The 25,640-nt window shown below is 39.9% G+C and overlaps 1 protein-coding gene across 1 annotated transcript in view; it reads left to right on the top strand.

Annotated features, from left to right (window-relative positions):
* Positions 1–25,640, top strand: part of DDC (dopa decarboxylase) — a 71,267-nt gene that overhangs the window by 28,691 nt on the left and 16,936 nt on the right. Inside the window, exons 7-11 of the mRNA XM_034416413.2 lie at positions 926–1,020; positions 10,269–10,336; positions 10,724–10,800; positions 21,459–21,478; positions 21,850–21,948. Coding sequence (XP_034272304.1) covers positions 926–1,020; positions 10,269–10,336; positions 10,724–10,800; positions 21,459–21,478; positions 21,850–21,948 — 359 coding nt within the window. The remainder of the gene's footprint in view (positions 1–925; positions 1,021–10,268; positions 10,337–10,723; positions 10,801–21,458; positions 21,479–21,849; positions 21,949–25,640) is intronic.

Below are 25,640 nucleotides of genomic sequence, written 5' to 3' on the forward strand. Positions count from 1 at the left end.
CATAATATTTCTTTCATATAATTTTTTCTCTAGTAAATTACAGTTACTGTAGATCACTCCATTCTTGCTAGGCAGCCTTGGAACACTATAGAAAGAATTTATTTTCTATTTTAAAACAAGAAGCTTGGTGCTGAGCCTACCCATTAAATATATATAATAGTTGAGGGCTGGGGAGTGGGCAGACTATGGGAAAAGCAAACAGTGAGCAAACAGAAGAGCAGAAATGTTTTCAATAGGATTATATTCCCTGAAAAAGTATTCCATCAGGAAATCAAAGGCCGAGAAACTTCCATAGCCAGAGGAGATTCATCTTTTTTGTAAAATTTCAGACATTATATGACTGTTATTATTTGGTACCTTTCCCAAAAAGGGACATTAATGACTTGTCAATAAGAATTAACAGTAGAATATAGGTAGAGTATATTTCAGGACAATTGACAGACCTTTCTTGATTTATTTATACTGCTTTTTTTAGACAGCTGCTTCTATAATTCATGGGTAGAATTCAGATTAAGTTGATTATAATTAACTTTCTTGAAATTAATGGGAAACAAATTAAATAAATTATATATAATTGCCTCAGGGATTTCAAAGGCTCACTTTATGAGTATTAGACCTTCTTCCTACTGTCAAACTATTGTACTTTCTACCTATCCTTGAGCAAACAGATGTTTGTACTTGTAGAAAATGTACTTTTCCCAGTGTTCATCCTGATCATGCTCCTATAGCCTTCAATCAGGCTTGTCACTGGGTGGTGGTGTCCTAATTTTGGATGTGAAAAGTGTATTCAGCAAGACCATTGCTTAAACCCTCCCTGACTGTCACCTGTTTTATGTGGGGCAACTGCCAGCTGATCATTCTCCCCACCTTTGCAATAATTTTATTAGGTAAAAATATATTGCATCTAAGATATTTTTTTCTCTAGGTAATAAGGAGAATATTTGGATGCATATTGATGCAGCCTATGCTGGGAGTGCTTTCATCTGCCCTGAATTTCGTTACCTTCTCAATGGAGTAGAGGCAAGTCAGAGTCCTATAATTCAGAATATAATACAACCGGACCATTTAGCTGATACTTTTACAATCACGTAAGACATTGTTTGGTATTAATATCAGTGTTCCCAACATACCATCAGTGATTCTTAACAACTTGACCCACAAATGAAGTAAATTGTTCTCAGCAAAACAATGGATTGCTTTGACTTCTGCCCACTAGAATGCTAGGAAAGTAGGTCCTACATGGTATAGAAGTGCTATGCTATCTCTTTGATGCAGTTCAAAATTATTTTTCTTCCTAGCGTCTTTCACAAATGTATGAAAAGACAGAATCTTGGATTCATACTCTTTTGGCATTTTTTGCTCAATACTAGTTTTGGTGTACATAGCAAGGCCATATCGCCTCATAAATCTGAAGCACCATGATGGTGATCCAGTAAAATCATGAATGTCTTTCTGTACAGCAGTGCATTTGGCTTCATATATTACCATTTTTGTGGAAACTGCGAAGCCATTATTCCGGTGATGTCTTTCATGTCCACCTCTAACTGTGGCCACTTTGTAGGAAGCCCATGAAAGTTGTGTTTGCTTTTATCTTTTACTTTTTGCAGCTGATCCATCTGTTTCCTCCACTCTCTTATCATTTTTTCAGTTGGAGGTGGTCCAAAATATTTCTCCACTGCTCTTTTTCCATGTTCCTCAGCATATTTCATCACTTCCAGTTTAAAATAAATTTTATATGCTTGCCTTTTTTGCTTTGACATCCTTGTATCAATAAGTATCATCAGGAGATACTGTAGTATTTTTCTGCAAGAAAGAACAGTAATGTGTCCTTTTAACAATACAGAGTACTGTAGCTGAAACCATGTTCATACATTCATACAAGATACCGGTATGCCATATAGAGTACATGCCACACTAACTCATTACACCCCCACCCTAAACTACAGTAACAATAGCAAGCTGAGAATTTCAGGACATTGGTGATTCTTTTCCTCCCGAAAAAAAAAAATCTAGCCATATTATCTTTATAAAGACAACCAGGCAGGTTCTGGCATGCCTGCCGTGCTAATAAAAGACAGTCTGCCACCCCAAAGTGCATCGATGGCTGCAGTGGGGCAGGAACCCATGCCATGCCCAATGATTGCGGGGGGAAATGGATGGCAAGAGGAGCCCTGTCTTGTCTCGCGCGCGACAATGACAATGACCCTAACCCTTGCCCCCTCTCTCCAGCACTGGAAGCCAAGACATACCTCTCTCTGTGTCTCTGGGTTCACAGTCAAACAGTCCACACAGTCCAGGCGGCGTGGCAGGCCTGGCAATGCGAAGGGGCGGCAGGTGGCAGCAGGGTGGCAAGTGGCGGCAGCAGTGCAGCAAGTCCAGTGGCGGTGTGGCAGGTGGTAGTGGTGGTGCAGCAGGCCCAGCGGCGGGGTGGCAGGCCCAGCGGTGGGGCGGCAGGTCCAGCGGCAGGGTGGCAGCAGGGCATCCTTGGCGAACTGCTTGATGAACAGGACAGCAGTGGTGGGATCAGTCAATTCTCCTCACTTTAACAAACGGTTCGGCCGAACTGTTTGAATCTCCAATTGGCAGTTGGATCAGCCTCCCAGAATACTGCCAATCAGCTGCCTGTTGCTGTTGCCACCACCTGTTGTTTTCTTTATCCTATTTTTAAAACAGATAGCCAAAATTTAAAGCACAAGACCCTTGTTTGAAAAAAAGTCTGAAAAACATTTAATAGATACGTGGGAGACAGCTTGTATATGATGCAGAGAGAAGGAATGACCACACTGCACCCATCATCCCTTGCTGTCAACTAGGCTACTTTAAACATGGATTCAGTGCTCTTTTCAAAGAGCCCTACATTTATATTTTTAAACAGTGAAAATGTTTCTCTTTCAGAAGAATAGTAAATAAGTGTTCAGAAGAATAGTAAATAAGTGTTTAAAAGTGTCCAAATAGCATTCTTTGAAGTTGACATGGTGAAATAGAATTTCTCCTGTTTCTACATGCTTTTTCTAGAGCATATGTTGGTTATTTCTTGGGATGGTTAACAAGAGCTGACAGATGGACTCTCCAGGTTTCTTGGGACCCTACTCAATTCTGGCAGCTTGCTACCAAATCTGGTAGGAGTGATAAGAGGATCTGGGGAGACCGCTCTTTACCAATCTTTCCACAAAACTCTCCTGCTAGGTTGGGGAAAGGCCTTGGGGAAAGGGTACTAGGCCATCTCAGAATCCATAGACTATCCAAGGGCATAGACTTCTATTAAAACTTGCTGTTTCCCCTATCTCATGTTAGGGAAGAGATTGATGATCGATATCCTTACTGGAAAGAGTAATCTTTCCCTTTCCCTACCTACTCCTCCTCATCCTCTCCAGATCCAGTGGAGTCATTTGAAAAGTTATGTGTGTGCCTGACTGAGACGTTATCTACATGGAAATGTCCTTTTTGGTTGATAGATTAAAAGAACTCCTTTGTGAGTAGCATAAAGTACTCACAAACCCTTGGATATCATTGTGTGTTTCTGTCTTTTTTGCCAGCACCACTGGATGTGTCCTAGCCATGATCTTAAAGGAACCATAAATAATCAAGAACACTTTTGGCCCTTTTATTTGACTACAGTAAAATAGAAATGAAACCAACCAACCAACCTATCAATCAAGTTCCTTTGATGTTCCTTCTATTCAAAGGAAATAGCAAAAATGAAGTGATGAGCAAGGCTGTCTTTCCTTTTTGAATAGTCCTACAACTATAGATTGATACTGTCAATTTATTTGAAATAAATAATTCCATTTAATTATCACCTTTCCTACCTGCATTTATTTGAAAATCAAGGTAGCAAAATTCTTGCTTTCTTTCTTCCATTCACAACACAGCATGGGTGGGAAGAATTTGTTTAACATTCTGTGTATAATATTTTTCTTTTATATTTTCCCCCCTTTTCAATAATGCCTAGCTACTTTCCCTGTGCTTCCTTAGATAAGGGCAATGCAATTTCCTGGGCTTCTCTTCAGCTGTCAGATAAATTCTATGTCAACAGAAGAAAAAACAATCTTTGGAGAAGGTCAGTGCCTACTGGCTACAGACTAATAAAGAAAAAGGAGGGGGAAAGCTAACCTGTAAAGCATCTCTTCTTTTCATTTTATCAGCAAACAAAGCCCACTGTAATTTCCTGGGTAGGTTTTATTGGCTTTGAAAGGAAATGAATCATCACTTGCAGGGTAACACAGCATTTTTCAGGGTAGCAACCATTCAATAAGTGTGAATAAATTTCCTACTTCTACCGATTTGCTCACTGTTTCTATCAGATAAGTTTGTTTTACATAACAGAGCAATAACCTGATGGAAAAACTGTTATGATGCAGGGAAAGTCTAGTATTCCCAAACTTTTCCTTTCAACACGAGATGCTGGGTCATATCACTAGGTCTTTTGCCGTTCTTAACACCATTGGGATGAAGTGAGGACAGTGTTTAGAATGTCCCAATTCAAATAGCATTAGCACATACTTAAATTAAGTAATTTTGTCAAATTAATCCAAGAATAATCTTTATTAATTGTGTGAAAAAAGCCAATTAAGTATAGCAATTAAGGCACCTGGCTATAACCATGAGATTCTAATCCTGCCTTGGGCATAAGACCATATGGGTGATCTTGGGCTAGTCACTCTCTCTCAAATCTAGGAAGCAGGTACTGGCAAACCACTTCTGAAAATATTGCTAAGAAAAATGCAGGGAATCATTCAGGCAGTTGGTATCAACACTGACAAATAGACACCCCAAAAGGAAGAAAAGGAAATAAACATATGATACTCTTAGCATATCCCTGTTCAACATATGTGAGAGTGGGGTAGATGTATAGTTGTGTGAAAAAGAAAGTATTCCCTCATATAACTTTACAAAATTATTTTTTAAATTTTTTAATTCGTGATGTTATAAATTGGGTGTTTTAATTTGTGTTTCGGCCAAAATATTTAATAATTTTAAGGGATTTTAAATATTTGTATTATCTGTATTTTATCTTGGCTGTTCACCACCCTGAGTCCTTCGGGAGTAGGGCGGTATAGAAATTTGATTAATAAATAAATAAATAAATAAAATAGCAGAATTGGAAGGGATCTTGGAGGTCTTCTAATCCAACCCCCTGCTCGAGCAGGAGACCCCATACTCCTTCAGACAAGTGGCTATCCATTCTCTTCTTAAAAGCCTTCAGTGATGAAGCATCCATCACTTTTGAAGGGAAGTTGTTCCACTGGTTAATGATTCTCACTGTTAGGAAATTTCTCCTTAGTTATAGGATGCTTGTCTCCTTGACTGGTTTCCAACCCTTGTTTCTTGTATTGCCTTCTAGAGCTTTGGATAATAAATTGACTCCCCTTTTCTTTGTGGCAGGCTCTCAAATACTGGAATACTGCTATCATGGCACTCCCTAGTCCTTCTTTTCTCTAGATTACACATACCCAATTCCTGTAACCATTGTTTATATGTATAAGCCTCCAGCCCCATAATCATCTTTGTTGGTCTTTTCTGCATTCTTTCCAGAGTTTCAACATGTTTTTTATAATATGGTGACCAAAACTGAGTGCAGTATTCTATATGTGCTCTTACTAAGGCTTTATAAAGCAGTACTAGTACTTCACATCATCTTGATTCTATCCTTATGTTAATGCAGCCTAGGATTGCATTTGGCTTTTTTGGCTGCTGCCACACACTGCTGGCTCATATTTAAGTGATCGTCCACTGAGACTCCAAGATCCCTCTCACAGTTACTGCTACTGAGCCAGCTTTCACCTAATCTGAACCTTTACATTTGGTTTTTCTTGCCTAAGTGCAAAACCTTACTTTTCTCACCACTGAATTTCATTTTGTTAGATGGGGCCCTATGTTCAAATCGGTCAAGATCCATGTGGATCTTAAGCCTATCTCCTGGGGTGTTGGCTATTCTTTCCAGTTTAGTGTCACCTGCAAATTTGATGAGTTCCCCTTCTATTCCCTCATCTAAATCATTTATGAAGATGTTGAAGAGTACTGGGTATACAACAGAACCTTGGGGTATCCTACATCCACTAATCACTTCTATTCATTTTTTTGGGGGAACCAGAAGATCACGCTGTGGCATCTGTTCTGGCTGTGCTTGAGAGGGGTAGCAATGTCTCATGGGAACCAATGATGCTTGGGGGCCATTTCTCCCACCCTTGCATTCCAATCCCCCCCACATTCTTTGTCAATAGCAATAGCACTTAGACTTATATACCACTTTACAGTGCTTTATAGCCCTCTCTAAGCGGTCAGGCTGTGAGCAAAACTGAATATAGATGAAAGTTTGAGTCAGTCTTGACAACTTCCTTCCATGTAGATGTAGTTCCATTAAGGAATTCACATTCAGTGTGGTTTGTTGGCCAATTACAAATCCATCTGGTTGTGATGCTGTTTATCCCAGGTTTTTTTAGCTTACCAAGAAGTAGCCTGTAGTCTACTTTGTCAAATGCCTTAATGAAATCCAAGTATATTATGTCCACTGCATTTCTCTGGTCCACTAGTTATGTCCACTTTGTCAAAGAATGGAATAAGATTTGTTTGGCATGATCTGTTTTTGACAAACCTATGTTGGATTCGGGTTATAACTTTGCTTGCTTCTAGGTGTATGCAGATCTGTTGCTTTATATGTTTTCCAGGATCTTCCAGGTATTGATGCCAGACTGGTCTGTAGTTTCCTGGGTCTGTTTTTTTTTCCTCCTTTTTGGAAAATGAGAACCACATAACCCCTTTCCAGTTCTCTGGTAGTTCCCTGGTATTCCAGATCTAAGAAGGATATGGTTCAATAGCTCCTTTAGAATTTTGGGATGTAATCCATTAGATTCCAGTGATTTGAACTCATCTAGAGCAGACAGGTGTTCTCTTATCATTTTCTTTCTTATTTTAGTTTGTATTCCTAGTCTGCTTTTATGATTATGTTTTTGTAGGTTAGGCTGTATTATCTTTTTGCATGAAGACAGATGCAAAGACTGAAAGTAGCTCTGCTTTCTCTCTACTGCCCAATACTTCCTTGCTCTCTTCTCTGCTTAGTGGATCAATTGTTTCCTTGAATTTTTTTTGTTTTTTATATGTTGAAAGAAACTTTAAAAAAAATTATTTTTGACATTTGTTACAAGTCTTACTTCATTCTCCCTGGATCCGGCTGTTTTAGCAAATTATTGTCCAGTCTCCAACCTCTGCTTTGTGGCAAAGGTTGTTGAGAGAGTGGTGGTGTGACAGTTCCCCCAGTACCTGGATGAAGCGGTCTATCTTGATCCGCTCCAGTCGGGTTTCAGACCTAGGTATAGCACAGAAATGGCATTGGTCGCATTGGTTGATGATCTCTGGAGGGCTCGGGACAGGTGTTGTTCCTCGGTCCTGGTCCTATTAGATCTCTCAGCAGCTTTTGATACCATCGACCATGGTATCATGCTGTGCCAGTTGGAGAGGTTGGGGTGGGGGCACCATGTTGTGGTGGTTCTTCTCTTTTCTCTCTGACTTGTTGCAGTTTGTGTTGACAGGGGGCCAGAGGTCGACCTCGAGGCACCTTGTGTGTAGGGTGCCGCAAGGGTCGGTCCTCTCGCCCCTTCTGTTCAACATTTATGTGAAGCCACTGGGTGAGATAATCTGTGGTTTTGGGGTGAAGTTCCATCAGTACGCTGATGACACTCAGCTGTACATTTCCACCCCGAACACCCCAATGATGCCCTTGACGTGATGTCCCGGTGTTTGGAGGCCGTGCGGATCTGGATGGGGAGAAACAGGCTCAAGCTCAACCCTTCCAAGACCGAGTGGCTGTGGCTCCCGGCATTCTGATATAGTCAGCTGGTGCCATCTCTGACTATTGGGGGCGAGTCATTGGCCCCCACGGAGAGGGCCCGCAATTTGGGCGTCTTCCTGGATGCACGGCTGTCCTTAGAAGAACATGTGATGGCCCTGGCCAGGGGGGCTTTCTATCAGGTTCTCCTGATTTGCCAGTTGCGTCCCTTTCTGGATCGGGACTCCTTGCGCACAGTTACTCATACCCTCATCACTTCCCACCTGGACTACTGTAATGCTCTCTACATGGGGCTCCCCTTGAAGAGCACCAAGAAGCTCCAACTGGTCCAGAATGCGGCCACGCGGGTGGTTGTGGGATCGTCATGGCGTTCCCATGTAACACCTCTCCTGCGCAAGCTGCACTGGCTTCCGGTGGTCCACTGGGTGCGATTCAAGGTGTTGGTTACCACCTTTAGAGTGCTCCATGGCTTAGGACCTGGATACCTACGAGACCGCCTTCTGCACCGAGAGCCTCCCACCGGCCAGTACGCTCCCACAGAGAGAGGTTCCTCAGCGTGCCTCCGTCAAACAATGTCGACTGGCAGCCCCCAGGGGGAGAGCTTTCTCTGTGGGAGCACCTGCCCTCTGGAACGAGCTCCCCCCAGAGATACAGAGGATTCCGGATTCATGTACTTTCCGCCGGGCCCTCAAGACTTTTTATTTCAACAAGCCGGGCTGTCCTAACTTCTCCAATTGCTTAATTTTAATTTTAAAAGGGGTATTTTAATTGTGGGGCCAAAATTGTTTAATATGTTTTTTAAACTATTCTTAATTTTTGTATTCTGTGTGTTTACCTTTGGCTGTTCACCGCCCTGAGTCCTTCGGGAGAAGGGCGGTATATAAATTTAAATATAAATAAATAAATAAATTCTGAGCTGTAGCTTTTCTGACTTAATCTTTGCATATTTGAGCTACTTGTTGGTATACTGCCTTAGTTATGTGCCTTCTTTCTTTTTTTATACTTATCCTTTTTATCTTTCAGTTTGTCACAGAATTCTTTGGGTAACAATGCAGGTTCCTTCTTGGATTTCTTATTTTTCATTTTCTGTGGTTTAAGCTGGACTGGGCTTTTATAATAAAATTTTTCAGAAATTTCCCAAGCTTCTTGAACTGTTTTCTCTTTTAAAATTTTCATCCATGGAATCCTTCTCAAGCTCTAAGTCTGTTAAACTCAGATCTTTTAAAGTCTAAGACACTGGTTTTATTATGGTCTACTGTTTGTGTTTGCATTATATTAAATTCCAATATGACATGGTCATTCTCTCCCAAAGTTCCGGCAACCCCCCTTCCATCCCCCCAATCACTTTTTCTCTGTTAGTAAGAATTAAGTCCAGTATATCTGGTCCTCTAATACTTTTCTCTACCTTTTGGATGACAAAATGTCAGCTAGGTTGGTCAGGAGCCTCTTCAAACTCCCACTTGATGCAATGTTTTTGTCCCAGTTGATGTCAGGGTAAAGTCCCCCATTGCTACTGTGGTGTGTTTCAGCCATACATTTGTTAACTGGTTAGCAAAATGTTTATCTATTGTATTTCTTCTGCTTGGTTGGGTGACCTGTAGTATAAATGTATGGCAATGTCATTCTTTTTTTCTTTTATATAGACCCATATGTATTCTAGGAGGCTTTGATTCTTGTTTTTCTGCATTTCTGTAGGTATACACCAATAGTATTTTTTTTTTTTTTACATATAATGGAACTCTGCCTCCTCTTTTGTAAGGTCTGTTTCTTTTGAATAGTTTGTATCCTTCCATCAGTACATTTAAGTCATGAGTTTCATCCCACTAAGTTTTGGTAATGGCAAATATATCATACTTGCCCACAGGTACTAGTACTTGATGTTCATCTTATTTGTTCCCCAAACTTTGAGCATTTGCATATAGGCATTTTGAGTCCTTTAAAGCTGACCTTGAGTATGCTTCCTATATCTCCTACTTTGTATCTGAGCTTTTCTTCCTTCCCGTCACTCCTTACCTCATTATTTGATTGGTTGCCTTGAGGTTTATGCTTGGGAATAGATCCCAAAGATCCTAAGGATTGGTAACCTTCCCCCCTCAGTTTTAGTTTAAAGCCCTTCTAATAAATTGAGACAGTCATTTTCCCAATACATTCTTCCTGGTTCTTGTGAGGTGCAGCCTATCCCTTGCCAGAAGTCCTTCATGTAGATAGTGCAGACCATGTAGGTGATATATGTACCTTTTGTGTAGGTAATGCAGACCATTACTACAGTTTTCATTATTTTTATGCATAACTCAAGATGGTGAACATACCTAATAATCCTTCCTTCACCTATTTTCCCCACATCAGCGTCCTTTGAAATGGGTTGAGTTGAAAATTCAAAGAGGTCTTTCAACATGCCAGTATTTATCACATTTTAAAGAATGACATTTTGGAAACTATTTCAGGTCATGCTATAATAGTTGGTCTGATTTCTTTTTTGTAGTATGCAGATTCATTCAACTTCAACCCTCATAAGTGGCTCCTGGTCAACTTTGATTGTTCTGCTATGTGGTAAGAAGGAAATACAAAAATTATTAAGAGTGTTATCACATGACATTACTCTCTAAATATTGTTAACATAATAATAATAATATTGTTAAATTCAATATTTATCAGATAAGGAGATTGTACATTTACATGACTTAAACACTGATGAATTCATTAATCTTTGTAGTCAATTTTTTTTTATTTTATAGAATTGTAGACTTGGAAAGAATCCTAGAAATTATCTAATGCAACCCTAATTAATTAATGAGAGATTAAAGTTTAATCTCCAGTTAATACTTCTCCATTGATTAATTCGAATTGATTTAAACTGATGTCTCTATTTCTAGGTTTTATAGAAATAGGTAAACTTTTAAATAAAGCAGTGATCATCTATATTCAATATCTGTGCAGGGTGAAGAAGAGATTGGATTTAACATGTGCCTTTAAAATAGATCCTGTTTACTTGAAGCATGATCATGATGAATCTGGTAAAGTGCATTTAAATAATAATAATAATAATAATAATAATAATAATAATAATAATAATAATAATAATAATTTAATTTTACTTAATGTAAATAATCTTGGTCCAGTTTCTGCATAATGAACTAATGTAAGACAATAAGAGTTAACAGGATTCACAATATTTCCCTACTGTTTCTATTTGATTTCTCTCATCTGAACATTATTTTTGAGAGTGGTACTGAATTGCACTGTCACTGAATTTTGAAGTTTGCACTCATAGTTTCCTTTTTGAATAATCGAAGGAATGGACAATAAGTAGCATATTGTCAAGATATTTGAAAAGCATGCTAGACTATGGTGGATTCCACCAAATGGTGTTTTAGACTCAATTTAAAATGGAGAATCTGTGCTCAAAAAACTAAGCAGTCACACAAATATTTTTATCAGGTTTTTCCTAATATAGTTAGTAAAGATTCTTTTCTAAGCTTTGAACTTCCTGAAAGATGTTTATTCAGAAAAATAACAGAGTTGGAAGAGACTTTAGAGGTCTTCTAGTTCAAGCCCCCTGCTCAAGCAGGAGACACTATACTATGTCAGACAAATCACTGTCCCTTCTCTTCTTAAAAACCTCCAGTGATACAGCACCCACAACTTCTGGATTCAAGCCATTCCATTGATTAATTGTTCTCACTGTCAGGATGTTTCTCCTTGAGTCTAGGTTGAATTTCTCTTTGATAAGTTTCCACCCATTGTCTCTTGTCCTGCCTTCAGGTTTTTGGAGAATAAGATAGTACCCTCTTCTTTGTGGCAGCCCCTCAACTATTGGAACACTGCTATCATATCACCACTAGTCCTTCTTGTCATTAAATTAGACATACCCATATATTGAATTCCAGTATGATATAGTCACTTTCCTCTAAAGTTCCTGCAACTTCATCCCCCTCTATCATTTCATCCCTATTTGTAAGAAGTCCAGTACAGCTGACCCCCCTGGTTTCCTCCTCTACCTTTTGGATGATAAAGTTATTTGTCAGGAACTTGCTTAATCTCCCACTTGATACAGTTTGTCTCCCAGTTGATATCAGGATAGTTAAACTTCCCCATTACTTCTGTAGTGGGTCTCATGCACACCTTAGCTAAATGATTAGCAAAAAGTTCATCTATTTCCTCCATTTGGTTGAGTTGCCTGTAGCATATACCTGTCAGGTATACTTCCTTCAAAATCCAGGAAAGAAAGATCCAAACTCCATATTTTATAGAGATTAGTATTTTTACTGAATATGAAATGATCGCAACCCAGGTAAAGCTGGAAGTGAGCAAAACGCGCGAAATAGCATCTAGATAGCATTCCCCCGCCCTGTGTTCATCATCCATCATCCAATCCAAAGGTCTCCCAAAGGTCAGGTGGAATCGCCTCTGCCAACGTCATCCATCAGGAATTTGTGACCGTTGGTCTAATGCCTCCTTTGGAGAATAAGTTTCGTTTCTTGGAAAGACACCTCCTGCGCTCTTCCCTCCCCTCGCCCCCCTGACTAGTTCCCCCCCTCCGTTTCTTATGGCAGCTGAAGCAGTGAAAGTGGAGGCTAACATTTGGCCCCACTGCAGAAGGGACGTTAGTCCTAGATAGAAGGAAAAGAGAAAGAGGAAACAAAATATATACAAGAATTAAGGTTTATATTTTGTATAGAATTGTTGTATTTTCTTTGGAGCCCGGACATCCCGTTTATTTACCCATTCAGCTTGAGACAAAGGGAAATGTTTCCAGGCCACCAGATATTGCACTTTACCATGGTGTTTCCTAGAGTCTAAGATTTCTTTAACTTCAAAATGTTGCTCCCCCTCTATGAATATGGGAACCGGAGGGAAGTTTGGGTTAGCTCTTAGCGGAGACGAGTGTTCAGGTTTTAGCAAGCTAACATGGAATACAGGGTGTACACGTCTCAGCATTTTTGGCAGCTCTAATTCCACTGTTACTGGATTAATCAATCTAATTACACGAAATGGACTCACATACTTGGGACCAAGCTTTTTCGATTTTTGGGTAGTTTGTAAGTACTTAGTAGAGAGGAAGACTTTATCACCCACTTTATAGACATGTGTTGGGAACCTTTTTTTATCGGCTTGTGCCTTATGGGCTCGGTGTGCCTCATCTAACGCTTTTCGAGTTACTGCCCAAGTGCTCCTTAATTGTTCAATCCAGTCCATCAAAGAAGGGTTTTGGGGATCATCTTGCGGTAGTTCGGGGATTGGTACGAAATCTTGGCCTTAAATGGAGTGAAACCAGTACTACTGTGTATAGAATTATTATATGCCACTTCTGCAAATGGTAATAAGTCTACCCAATTGTCTTGTTGGTAATTTACATAACATCTCAGGTATTGTTCTAAAACTCCATTGGTTCTTTCACATGCCTCATTTGTTTGGGGGTGGTGACTGGAACTTAGTCCTGGGGCGGAGCCTATCAATTTCAAAGATTGTCCGAGATTATTCTTTTTGGAGCTCCATGTAGTCGGTAAATCTGACGAATAAACAGTTTTGCAAGGGTTTTTTGCTGAAGGGATCTTTGAGCAAGGGATGAAATGTACTTGTTTGGAAAACAAATCCGTCACCACCCAAATGACAGTACACCCTTCACTCTCTGGCAGGTCTACAATAAAATCCATAGATATTTCCTTCCACGGGGCATTCGGTCTAGCCACACTTTGAAGTAATCCAGGTGGCTTCCCTGGGGGTCTTTTAGCTGAGGCGCAGACTGGACAACTAGCGACATATGCCTGTATATCCTTCTTGAGTGCAGGCCACCAAAATTGTCTCTTAACCAAATGTAGCATTTTGACAAATGCAAAGTGTCCCACTGCCTTGGAATCATGGGCATATTGCAATACTGTTGCTCTTAACTTGGCCGGAACATACAATTTCGCCCCAATCCAAGCTAGTCTGTCACGGAGTGTACATTCATTTGAGTGGGTTTTAAACCACTCATCAGTTTCCAGAGCTTCTCGCAATTTTTTAAGTAAGTGTCCCGTGAGTTCTGGTTTGACTTTTGCCTGTGCTCTGGTAGTTACTGGTACTGCCAATTGAATCAAGGGGATAATAGGCTGAACCACCTCCTTTTTGATGCTGTTGTACTGAGGCAGTCTGGAAAGTGCGTCTGCCATGAAGTTCTTTCCACCAGGAAGGTAACGTAGAGTGAAATTGAAACGATTGAAATGTTGGGCCCAGCGAGCTTGTTTTGGGGACAATTTACGTGGTGTTTTTAATGCCTCTAAATTTTTGTGATCAGTCCAGACTTCAAAAGGGTGTTTCGCTCCTTCTAATAATTGTCTCCAGGTTAACAGGGCCCATCTCACTGCAAAAGCTTCCTTCTCCCATATGGCCCATCTCCTTTCCGTTTCCAAGAGTTTACGGGATGTGTAGGCACAAGGTTGTAGTTCCCCTTTTTCATTCTTTTGCAAGAGTATTGCTCCCACAGCTACGTCGCTGGCGTCAGCTTGTACTACAAAAGGTTGTTCCATGTCTGGATGTTTGAGTACTGGTTCAGCCGCAAACAACCGTTTCAATTTTTCGAAAGCGGCTTGACAGTCCATAGTCCATTCCAGTGGTTTCGAGGGTCTGGGCTTTACTTCCCCTTTTGTTTTTAGAAGGTCAGTAATTGGCAGTGCAATTTTTGCAAACGAGGGGATAAATTGTCTATAAAAATTCGCAAACCCTAGAAAACTCTGTAACTGTTTGCAAGTGCGTGGTGTGGCCCATTCCAATACTGCACGAACCTTCTCAGGGTCCATTTCTATCCCATCATGCGATATGCGATATCCAAGATAGTCGATCTTGTCTTGGTGGAATTCACATTTAGAAAGTTTGGCATATAGTTCCGCAGCTCTGAGTTTTTTCAGGACAGTTTGCACCAATTTGACATGGTCAGCCATGTTCTCAGAGTAGATAAGAATGTCATCCAAGTAGACTAGCACCCCCTTATACAGGTGCTCATGCAATACTTCGTTGATCAATTGCATGAATACAGCAGGAGCTCCCTGTAACCCAAAAGGGAGTACTCTGAACTGGAAACATCCCAGTGGGCAATTAAATGCTGTTTTCCATTCATCCCCCTCTTTAATTCTCACTCGGTAGTACGCCTCTCTTAAATCAAGTTTGGTGAATATCTTTCCCTTCCCTAAATGGGCTAACATGTCCTTCATGAGTGGGAGGGGGTAAACATTTTCCACGCAAATAACGTTTATGTTTCTATAGTCGACCACCAAACGAAAGGAGCCATCTTTCTTTTCACGGAACATCACTGGCGCCGCCACCTTGGGTTTGGCTCGTTCAATGAATCCCCGTTCTAGATTCTTATCAATAAAACTTCGCAATTCCCCTAATTCTCGAGGGGTCATGGGGTAGATTTTTGGTTTGGGAAGCTTCACCCCAGGGAGTATTTCAATGGTGCAGTCGGTAGTCCGGTGGGGAGGCAGCGTGTCTGAGGCCCTTTCGCTAAAAATTTCCCTGAGGTCCCAATATTCTTTTGGAATTTTCTTCTGCCCTTCAATATAGTCTAATGCTACTTCCACCCTTTCTGGTAGTATCTCATCCTTCACGGGCAAATTTTCCTTCTCTGAGATCGGTTTTGTCATGTGGATGCATAAGACCCCCGTCTTCCAATTTACCCGTGGGTTCCATTTTCGAAGCCAGCACAGTCCAAGTATAAGGGGTCTCTCCATCCCAGGGGCCACAATAAATCTGAGATTCTCTACATGGTCTCCCAACTGCAATTCCAGGGCTTCGGTCATAAAAATAGCTGGGCCCCCTCCTGCAATCGATCCATCTAACTGACAGAACGCAATGGGTCTTTTTAGCGTTTTTAGTCTTAGTCCCATTTCCTCCACCACTTGGGGGCTAATTATGCATCTGGTGCACCCCGAGTCCAACAAAGCTAACATTTTGGCATGGGTCCCTGTGGATGGGACCCTTACTTCTATGGGGATTAGTAGGGGTTCTTCCGTATGACTCACCCGATCGTCGGTGCCGGAGTCAGAGTCCGTCTCGCTGTCGTCATCGTTGGTCGGAGTTCTCAACTCACCCTGGTTTCGGGGAGCGAACTCAACGACTTCTCCTTTCAGGGCGGTGCCACGGTCTTGGCGGATATTTTGTCACCTTTCTTGGGGCCGGGGCCGGCAACTTTTGGCACCGGTTTGGAGAAGCATTCAGCAGCTCGGTGTCCCTCCTTCCCACATTTGAAGCAGGTGGAAGGGCTTTGCTTTGGGTTTGAATTCTGCTCTCCCCCACATCATCTTGGGTGCTCCCTTATGGTGGAAGGATGATGACTGATCCCCCGTACGCCCTCCTCGGAGTTGGCTTCAGATCAACTCGATCTCCACGTCCTCAGCTACTATGTACCATCTCTGCAAGTCTTCGGGGACCCCCATACTTCTGCAGTCTCGATATATCTCTTCATTCAGCCCATCTTTAAAACTCTCCAATAGAGCCATTTCTGACCATCCCGTCATATAGGGTGCCAGCTCGCGAAACTCTTGGATATACTCTGCCACAGGTCTCCGGCCCTGCTGGATTCCCTTCATCCTGAGTCTCGCCTTACGTTCAGCTAAGTGGTCTTCAAACCGCCTTCTAAGGGCCCGCATTAACTGGTTGTAATTTGTCACTAAGGGGGAGTTGTTATTGTGGAGGACCACCATCCATTCAGCTGCTAATCCCTCTAGGGAGTTCGTGACACATCTCATTCGGGCGGCATCTGATACATAGTCTTCCCCCCAGTCCTGCATGTGGTTCCACACTTGGGTCAGGAAAAGCCCCAAGGTTTTCGGATTCCCATATTTCCCGGGTAGGGGGGGAATTTTTGGCTTTTTACGTCTGCGGGGGTGGGGGGGGTGGGCTGCAAGGCTGGGGGTCCCTGGCCGGCTGCATTCCTCCCTTGAGCAGCAGAAGCCTGGGATGCTCTTTCCTCAGTTTCTTCCTCTCCCCACAGGCTATTTCTTCTGGCTCCCCCCTGGGGTCTTCTCCTCCCTTCTCTTCAGGAAACCCAAAAGACTCACGGCTCTCCCAGCTTTTCCTGCTCTCTTCCACATCACGAATAAGCTGCAAGGCTTGTTCCATCCTGAGGCGTTCCTTCTGTTCCTGCATCCATACTGCCTCTTTCTTAGGGGTCTGGAGCTGGTCACTCCCCGGGGGGTCTCCCCCCAGTCTGGCAATCTCCCCACTCCTTTCGACCATCTGGCTTCCTCCGGCTCTAATCGGAGTTTTTCCAACCATTCTGCACTTTCCCTCTCTGCTTGGAAGGTAGCAGCTGCGGAACTCGCTGCTCCCATCTGGTCTTCATCACTGCCTCGGTCTGACATAATTCCAGTCTCTCGGGTTTTTTTTTTTTCCCCGGATAACTGGAGTGACTTCCAGCTTAATGTCAGGTATGCTTCCTTCAAAATCCAGGAAAGAAAGACCCAAACTCCATATTTTATAGAGATTAGTACTTTTACTGAATATGAAATGATCGCAACCCAGGTAAAGCTGGAAGTGAGCAAAACGCGCGAAATAGCATCTAGATAGCATTCCCCCGCCCTGTGTTCATCATCCATCATCCAATCCAAAGGTCTCCCAAAGGTCAGGTGGAGTCGCCTCTGCCAACGTCATCCATCAGGAATTTGTGACGGTTGGTCTAACGCCTCCTTTGGAGAATAAGTTTCGTTTCTTGGAAAGACACCTCCTGCGCTCTTCCCTCCCCTCGCCCCCTGACTAGTTTCCCCCCTCCGTTTCTTATGGCAGCTGAAGCAGTGAAAGGGACAATGCCATTCCTTTTTCCTTTTATTTTAATTCAAGATTTTTATCCTTGGTTTTTTTGCATTTCTAGAAGTCTAGTTAATTCTTATATATAATGCAACTCACCCTCCTGTTTTGTTAAGTCTACTTCTTTTGGACAATTTAAATTCTTCTAACAGTAGGTTCTAGTCATGGGTTGCATCCCACCAAGTCTCAGTAATGACTACAGTCATGTACTAGGACTTCAAATTTCCCCTGCTTGTTCCTCATACTTTTAGCATTAGTGTATAGGAATCTGAATCCTTTTGACTGACCTTGTGTATGTTTTCTACATTTCCTTTTTTAATATTTGGGTTCCTCTTCTTTCACAATATTTTTTATCTCATTGCTTACAATATCTTGGAACAGGATAATAAAAATTGGTTTTCCATCTTTTCCAGTTTTAGTTGAAAGTGTTTCAAATAAGCTAAGCCAGTTATTTCCAAGCACATTTTTCCTGATTCTTATGAGGTGTACCTTATATCCTGCCAGAAGGCCTTCATTTGGTAATGTAGACCATGGTCTAGGAATCCAAAGTTCTCTCAATGGCACCACCATTAAGACAGAGGTTTACTTCTAAAATTCTCCATTCCCTTATTGGATATTGACCTTTCATTGGAAGAACAGATGAAAACACCATTTGTGCTCCTCACTCTTTGACTTTCATGCCTAGCTGCTCATAAAGCTTGATATTGTTTTCAGGCTCTTTGTTGAATCTTTTATCCCTCACATAAAAGAGGAAGAAGGGATAATAATCTGTGGGATTAATTATTTTAGCAAATCACTTATTACATCTTTGATCTTTGCTTCTTGGAGATAGCATGCTTCCCTAGATTGATTGTCCAATCTACAAGATGCTGATTCCATTCCTCAGAGAATTGAGTCTTCTATCAGCTACATGTGACTATTTTTTCTTGCGAAAGTCTCGCCTCTACTTTTTTTTTTTTAACCATCAATACACTTGATGATGTTCCTTCTCCAGATGTCTGCACACTTTCTTCTAGGGAGAGGATATGAAATTGATTGCCCAACTCCAATGGGATTGGATTGGACTGGACTGCAGAAACTTTGTTTTCAGCTTTTTTCCCCTATGCATGACATGTTGCCATTGGTCTATCTCTAAAAATTCATTTTTTCTGGTATTTATTTGTTCTTAACTGTGTTCAGTTTGAATACAATATTCATTCTTTAGTTGGAGGTTCCCATTTTGTTGTTTGAGTCTCAGATTTGCCTCTGGTCCTTTACTTTTTCTTTGATTATTCGACCATTAACATGTAGAATATAGTGTGTCTTTGAAAGGCAGTCCTTTTATACTATGTAGTTTCACAATGGCCAAGCAATTAATTGTGTTCCAGATGCAGAAAAAATACTCCTTATTTTGCTTGGTTCTGTGATTTTATGTTAATTAATATTCTAACATTCAAGGTTTTATTTACTGCCTAGCGATTACCATATGGCTTTTAGTATCAGAAAGATACTCTTTTATACCTGATATACAGCATGTGCAATTTTAATTAAGTTCATCTGGACTACAGAGAAATAAGACTGAAGTTTATAATTATAGTGACAAAGACTAAGAGTAGACTACATTATGCTGATCAGCTTTTTTGCAAGAGGTTACTAGTGTATCATTAGCCACATGGTGTGTTACAAAACATGCAATTAGTTATCCATCACCAATTGCCTCCAGCTTTGCTCTTGCCCTGCAACTATTAAATCAACACTTAGTGAGAGAGAATAGTAGGCTTTTCAGCTGCTTATCTGGGGTTGCGGTTCAATTCTTTCAGAAATCTACTTGGTTCACTGAGATGAGATACGTACTCTCAGTTTTTTATCTGACGATATTCTGAGCAAATTGGTGTTTTATAAATGCATAAATAAGAATATTAACCTCACACTATTTTGCTGATTATGAATCTTGATATCAATTGGTAAATATGTGTTCCAATCACACATTTGCTATATTAATGGGGAAAAAACGGCAGGCAAGTATGGGAAATAAATAGAACAGACAGAATTTTTCCACTAGCATACTTCCCTGCTGTAGCCTCCAAACTGTTTTCCTCAATTTAGTTTGTATCCTAGTCTACTATCTATTGTGCAAGGCAATGTCTAGCATTATTAGGAACAATGTTATCTCTCCTACGTTGGACTGGAAAACTGTTTTTAAAAAGCTATTGGGAACTATAAGTAAAGTACAGTACCATTGGCGGCTTTAAAAAAAATATTTTGGGTTATTATGTACTGGAAATGATACAGATTCACTAGGTATAAATTTATTTTTTGATATGTTATGTGGTTTGGTCTGTGACAAATCTGAACCAATAGAAGAAAAAGAGAATATATTTGAAAACAGGTAGAATAAAATTGAGTGTACCATTTTCATCTCTGTGAAATTTATACTTTAGAATAATATAAAGAATATAAAATTTAGAATTTATACTGGCTTTATTTACTAAATACTAATTTGGCACTTAGAATAATAGCTGGAAGTCAGTTTTAGACAGCTTAAGAAAAGTGAAGAGCATCATTCTCATAAATACATTAGTTTTATTGGATTACTAGAAATTAATTCATCAGATTATATCTAGCACTACAATATCCATCTACCATAGAATGGCATCCAATAACAGGTTGTTTCCTGTCCTTCCCACATATCCCCATATACAGTTTGAAGAGCTGAAAGTTAGACACAAGGGACAATGGAGAAAGAGGTGGTGGGAGGAAATTGTATTACTGTAAAAACAAAGATCCATTCATCCTGCATTCAGTGTAATCCACTGTATACATTTCTGCCTTTTCAATGCACCTTGAAAGGAATTGATTCCCAAGTGGCTGCTGTGTAAACTAACAGATTTCTGTTAGAATGATATTGCTGACCTTACCCTTGAGAAACACCATAACTTACTTGATCCAGTGTTTTGAGTCTAAAGGATTCAATATTTTCCAGAATTATCTTCCAATATCTGTCAGAAAAGAGTGGGTTGACTTACTCTCCAAAATATCTGAAGACAGCACAACAAGTAATGGATGGAAGATTATGAAAGAGAGATGCAATCTAGAGTTAAGGAAACATTTCCCAACATGGGAAACATTTCCCAATTATGAGAATAATTGATCGGTGGAATGGCTTGCCTCCAGATATTGTGGGTATTCCATCGCTGGAAGTTTTCAAGAAGAGATTGGATAGCCTTTTGTCTGGAATGGTATAGGATCTCCTGCTCGAGCAGTGGGTTGGACTAAAAGACCTCCATGGTCCCTTTCAACTCTCTTATTCTGTATTCTAAATATATTGCATGTGATTGCAATAGGCTAATAGGCTTACTAATAGAGCTGTCTTCCTACTGAGTGACAGATTATACAAATTGTCTAACAGAGAAATACAATGCTGGAATTAGGATTAGAGTCTTATATAAAATACAATAAAAAGTATAAAATTGGATAATTCCTTAATTTTCTTGATAAAGTATTTTAAATACTTAAAATATTTAAATATTTTAAACTTTGGATAGGTATAAGTTCAGTTGCAGTGGAAGGAAATTTTCTTAAATGTTATTAACAATTGTTTCAACTATGCAGAAAATTTGGCATGGGATCATTTACCTGTGTGTAGTATTTGTGGATTTTCTATGCATGTATTTCATACAGTCTGATTTGCACTTTCTACCAAATACATACATACAGTCGAATTACAGGTATTATACATGTTGCATATTATACAAATTGTATTTTTCATTGAAGCTCAGGTGTATTTGCCATATAAGATTTTGGAATATATGGATTAAGCTACCTGAAGTATTGTAAGGCAAAATAATGAATTCATACTTACAATAATATTGAATTCTTTCTCTTTCTCTTTCACCGCCCCAACCCTTTACAGGATGCATTACAGATTACAGGGTAAGTATTCTTTTCCCTGCAAGAATAATATTCTACATTCTACAATTGCCAAGGTAAAACAAAAGGGCTAGATACAATCAAACCTTTGCTCTTTAGGTACTGGAAAGACTAGAGAAGAGATGCCTGAGACAAGAACACAGTTGTGAACAGAGATACATTTTGCCTGGGTTCTCTATATCCTACCTGAGCCATGGCAACTTGCTTTGTGTCCTAGACAATCTCAGCTTGACAGAGCACCTGCTCTTTCAGATTCTTGAGTCTTCCTTATTATTTTAATTTTTTTAAAAAGAAATCTGACAATGTTTAATCTACTCCTCCTCTTGATGACAATTCCATTCTGAACAAAAAAGTCATTTGTGTTTTAACTTCAGCACTGGCAGATTCCTTTAGGTAGAAGATTCCGTTCTTTAAAAATGTGGTTTGTGTTCCGAATGTATGGTGTGAGTGGATTACAAGAATACATCCGCAAGGTGAGCATATTTTGTTTTACCATTAAAAATTCAGAAAGAAATGGGGCAGGAAGAAAAAAGTGTTTAGTTCGCATGTTATCTAAAATTAATTTAATGCAGACTCCAAATGTAATATATTCATCAAAACCAGTTATATGTTGCTATTTATAGTTTGTGAATTTTGAGATACAATTTTCAAAACAAAGGATTTCCCAGGTCTAGATCGAGGTTCTAAGTTTCCAAAGAGACAAAACCCAATATAGACTAGAAGAACTGTCATGGAAATTATTCCAGCAATATACTATAGTCAGATGGAATTTTAAATGCTGGAACTCAAGTTGGTATATGTCAATTTGGAATACAGAAAGGGACTGTGCACGAAGTATGACATACTTCCATGTAGCAATGGCACTTAGACTTATATACCGCTTCATAATGCTTTATAGCCCGCTCTGAGTGGTTATAGTCAGCATAGAGTCAACAATCTGAGTCTTCATTTTATGGACCTTAGAAGGATGGAAGGCTGAGTTAACCTTGAGCTGATCAGGACTGAATTACTGGCAGTCAGCAGAAATTAGTCTGCAGTACTGCATTCTAGCCACTGTGCCACCATGTAGCCACCATGTAGCCAGATCTGTCCAAGGACATCACCATGCAGTCACCATCCAAAACTCTTTGTCCAATGGTTTTCCAACTCATAGAGACAGGATTCAGGCTGGGCAGTCAAGCAGTAGCTGAGAATTAGGAGCAGTGAGGTCAGTTTCTTCTTGTCAGGTCTGTTTGCTGTTTCTTCTGGTTTCTCTTCTGCCTCATTGATTGATGATTTATATGCCAAAAACAGAACAGCATGGTTGAAGTATTGTTTACTCCCATAAGAATTATATAACTATTGCATATGCTTTCAATGAAGCAAGTTTGTATTCTGTAACCAGTCGAGCTGTAATACAGCCAGTCGAGCTGTAATTCAGCCTCAAAAATCAATTTTCTTTTTTTATGTAATGCTTTAGTGTCTAGATATAGTAGCTCCAAATATACAGTATATAAAATGTTTCATTGCTTCATTGTTTTAAGATAGGAAAAGTAATGCTTCATTGTTTTAACAGTTCATTGTCCATAAAACAATGCTTCATTGTTTTAAGATAGGAAAAGTAAAAACTGCTCTTCTCTAACTCTCTGACACCATTCTGTTGTCCATGTTTTTTTGAACACATAGAAAGGGACTTTTAAGGTCTTGTTTTGGAAAGCTAAATGCACTTAAAAGTTACCTTGATTTGTTACTCCTTCCTTTTGTCAATTGTTCTGAACTGTTTTAACAGTTCCCTTTTGGAGAAAAGATGAAGTAAAATTAGCACTGAAACACGAATTCTTTTTCTTGCATCATTTTCACTCCTTTTTTCTTTTATTGTTAGAATAATAATATAATAACATAATAATATTATATAATAATAATAATATACATCTCTTTTAATTGTGTTAGGTTTCCTTCTTTTGGTCTTTCTAATATTCTACCTGCAAAAGTAGCAGTCTGCCTACTTTTGGCAACTTCCTTAGAAATTCTTGTTCCATTTTCTACAGTTGTTGTTTTTATCTTTTGGGTTAGTTAAAAAGTTCCTGGGCATTTTACAAGTTTCCTAAACTGCCCCTTCTTTTTCTTCCTCATTGGAGTGGTATGCAAATAAATTTCCAGTATCATATTTTTCAGACATACCCAACCCTTCTAAAGTCCATATCAACCCAATATTTATATCATTTATTCATAATTATAAAACAATAGTTGTTTTAAATAGCAATTATATGCATGTATTTATTTCTATATGACCTTTTTATATGCTGTATATGAACATTGTATCTTCCTATATCTATATAGTATTGTAGATCTTCAGTTCTCATCCTGTGTTGCAGTATAAATCTTCAAAGCTTTGGCGCCCTCCTCAGACTTTATTAAATATTACTCATTACAATTGATTATACTAGATTTTAAAAATTCAGTGCAGTTACATGGTTTGAAAAAGGGGCCAAAGAGGCCATATATATCAAAATCAAACAGCCCTCTTTCAAAGGGGGCTTTTCCTACAAATGTTCCTTGTATGCTTTAGCCTCCAATCCCCTAATAATCTTTGTTGCTCTTCTCTGTACTAGAATCTCAGGATCTTTTTCCTATCATGGTAACAAGAACCGAATGCAATATTCTAAGTGTAGTTTAACACAGCAATGATCTTGATACTCTCCCTTTGTTGATGCAGCCTAGGTCTGCATTGGCTTTTTAAAGAATAGAATAGAATAGAATAGAATAGAATAGAATAGAATAGAATAGAATAGAATAGAATAGAATAGAATAGAATAGAATAGAACAGAACAGAACAGAACAGAACTCTTTATTGGCCAAGTATGATTGGACACACAAGGAATTTGTCTTTGGTGCATATGCTCTCAGTGTACATAAAGAAAAAATAAAATATATTCATCAAGAATCATAAGATATAACACTTAGTGATAGTCATAGGATACTAATAAGCAATCAAATCATACTAGGGAACAATAAAAACAATATAAGTTGTAAAAATACAAGCAACATGGATATAGCCATAAGTGGGAAGAGATAGGTACTAGTAAGGATGAGGAGAAGAATAGTAATACAGTCTTAGTAGTTAATTTGACAGTGTTGTAGGAATCAGTTGTTTAGCAGAGTGGTGGTGTTCAGGAAAAACCTGTCTTTGTGTTTTGTTGTTCTGGTGTGCAGTGCCCTATAGCATCATTTTGAGGGCAAAAATTGAAACCGTTTATGTCCAGGATGTGAGAGGTCTTAGATATTTTCACAGCCCTCTTTTTGACTCGTGCAATATACAGGTCCTCAACAGAAGCAGGTTGGTAGCAATTATTTTTTCTGCAGTTCTAATTATAAGGACTCCTGCCTTGCACAGAGGATTGGACTAGAAGACAGTCCTCTCCCTCCGGCTCACTTGCACTTGATTCTTCCTCCAGTTGCTCCAGCTCCACTTGCATCTCTTGCTGGTGGCTACCAGGACCCCCATGTGTGAATGTCACCCGTGGGTTTTTCTTCCCACTCTTCCTTTTTCTGATCCTGAGGGACCATCGGGGTCTTGGTGGGTCATCCTCTCCCAACCACTCAGATAGACCCAACCCTCCAAGAGGCTGCCTCTCCCCAGGCTTCGATCTCTTCCTGGTTGCTTCTTTGAGCTGACATCATAAAGGCAATTTTCTCTCTGGGTTGACCACAACTGCAGAGCTAATCTAATGTCATACCTGCCACATTCTGATCCTTTGGGAAAGAAAGACCATTTGATTAGAGTAAAGGGTTCTTTTACTAAAGGTGTTGGGTGCAGTAAAGTCAGGCTAGCTCTGAATTTTCCTGTGCTCAAAAGATCTAGAAAGGTTCACCCCCTGCCCATCCCTCCCCCATGAGCAATCCATTTTCAGCCAATCAGAACCTGCAAAAATGTTTTGAAAACATTGAGACATTTGGGGGAATCTGCATATTTTCTCAGTGTGCCTGGCCTTGGGATGCTGGTACAAACTGGATCCGGGCTGCTCTTGTGTTTATCACCTGTTATTCATCCTTACACACACACACACACACACACACACACACACACACACACACACACACACACACACGCACGCACACGCACACGCACACACAGAGCTTTATTGCCCTTACATCTCCCCCCCTTTTTTTTCTAGCCTTTGATGGC

The sequence above is a fragment of the Pantherophis guttatus genome, chromosome 4, assembly GCF_059756535.1.
Source record: "Pantherophis guttatus breed Tessera chromosome 4, ASM5975653v1, whole genome shotgun sequence".
NCBI lineage: Eukaryota > Metazoa > Chordata > Lepidosauria > Squamata > Colubridae > Pantherophis > Pantherophis guttatus.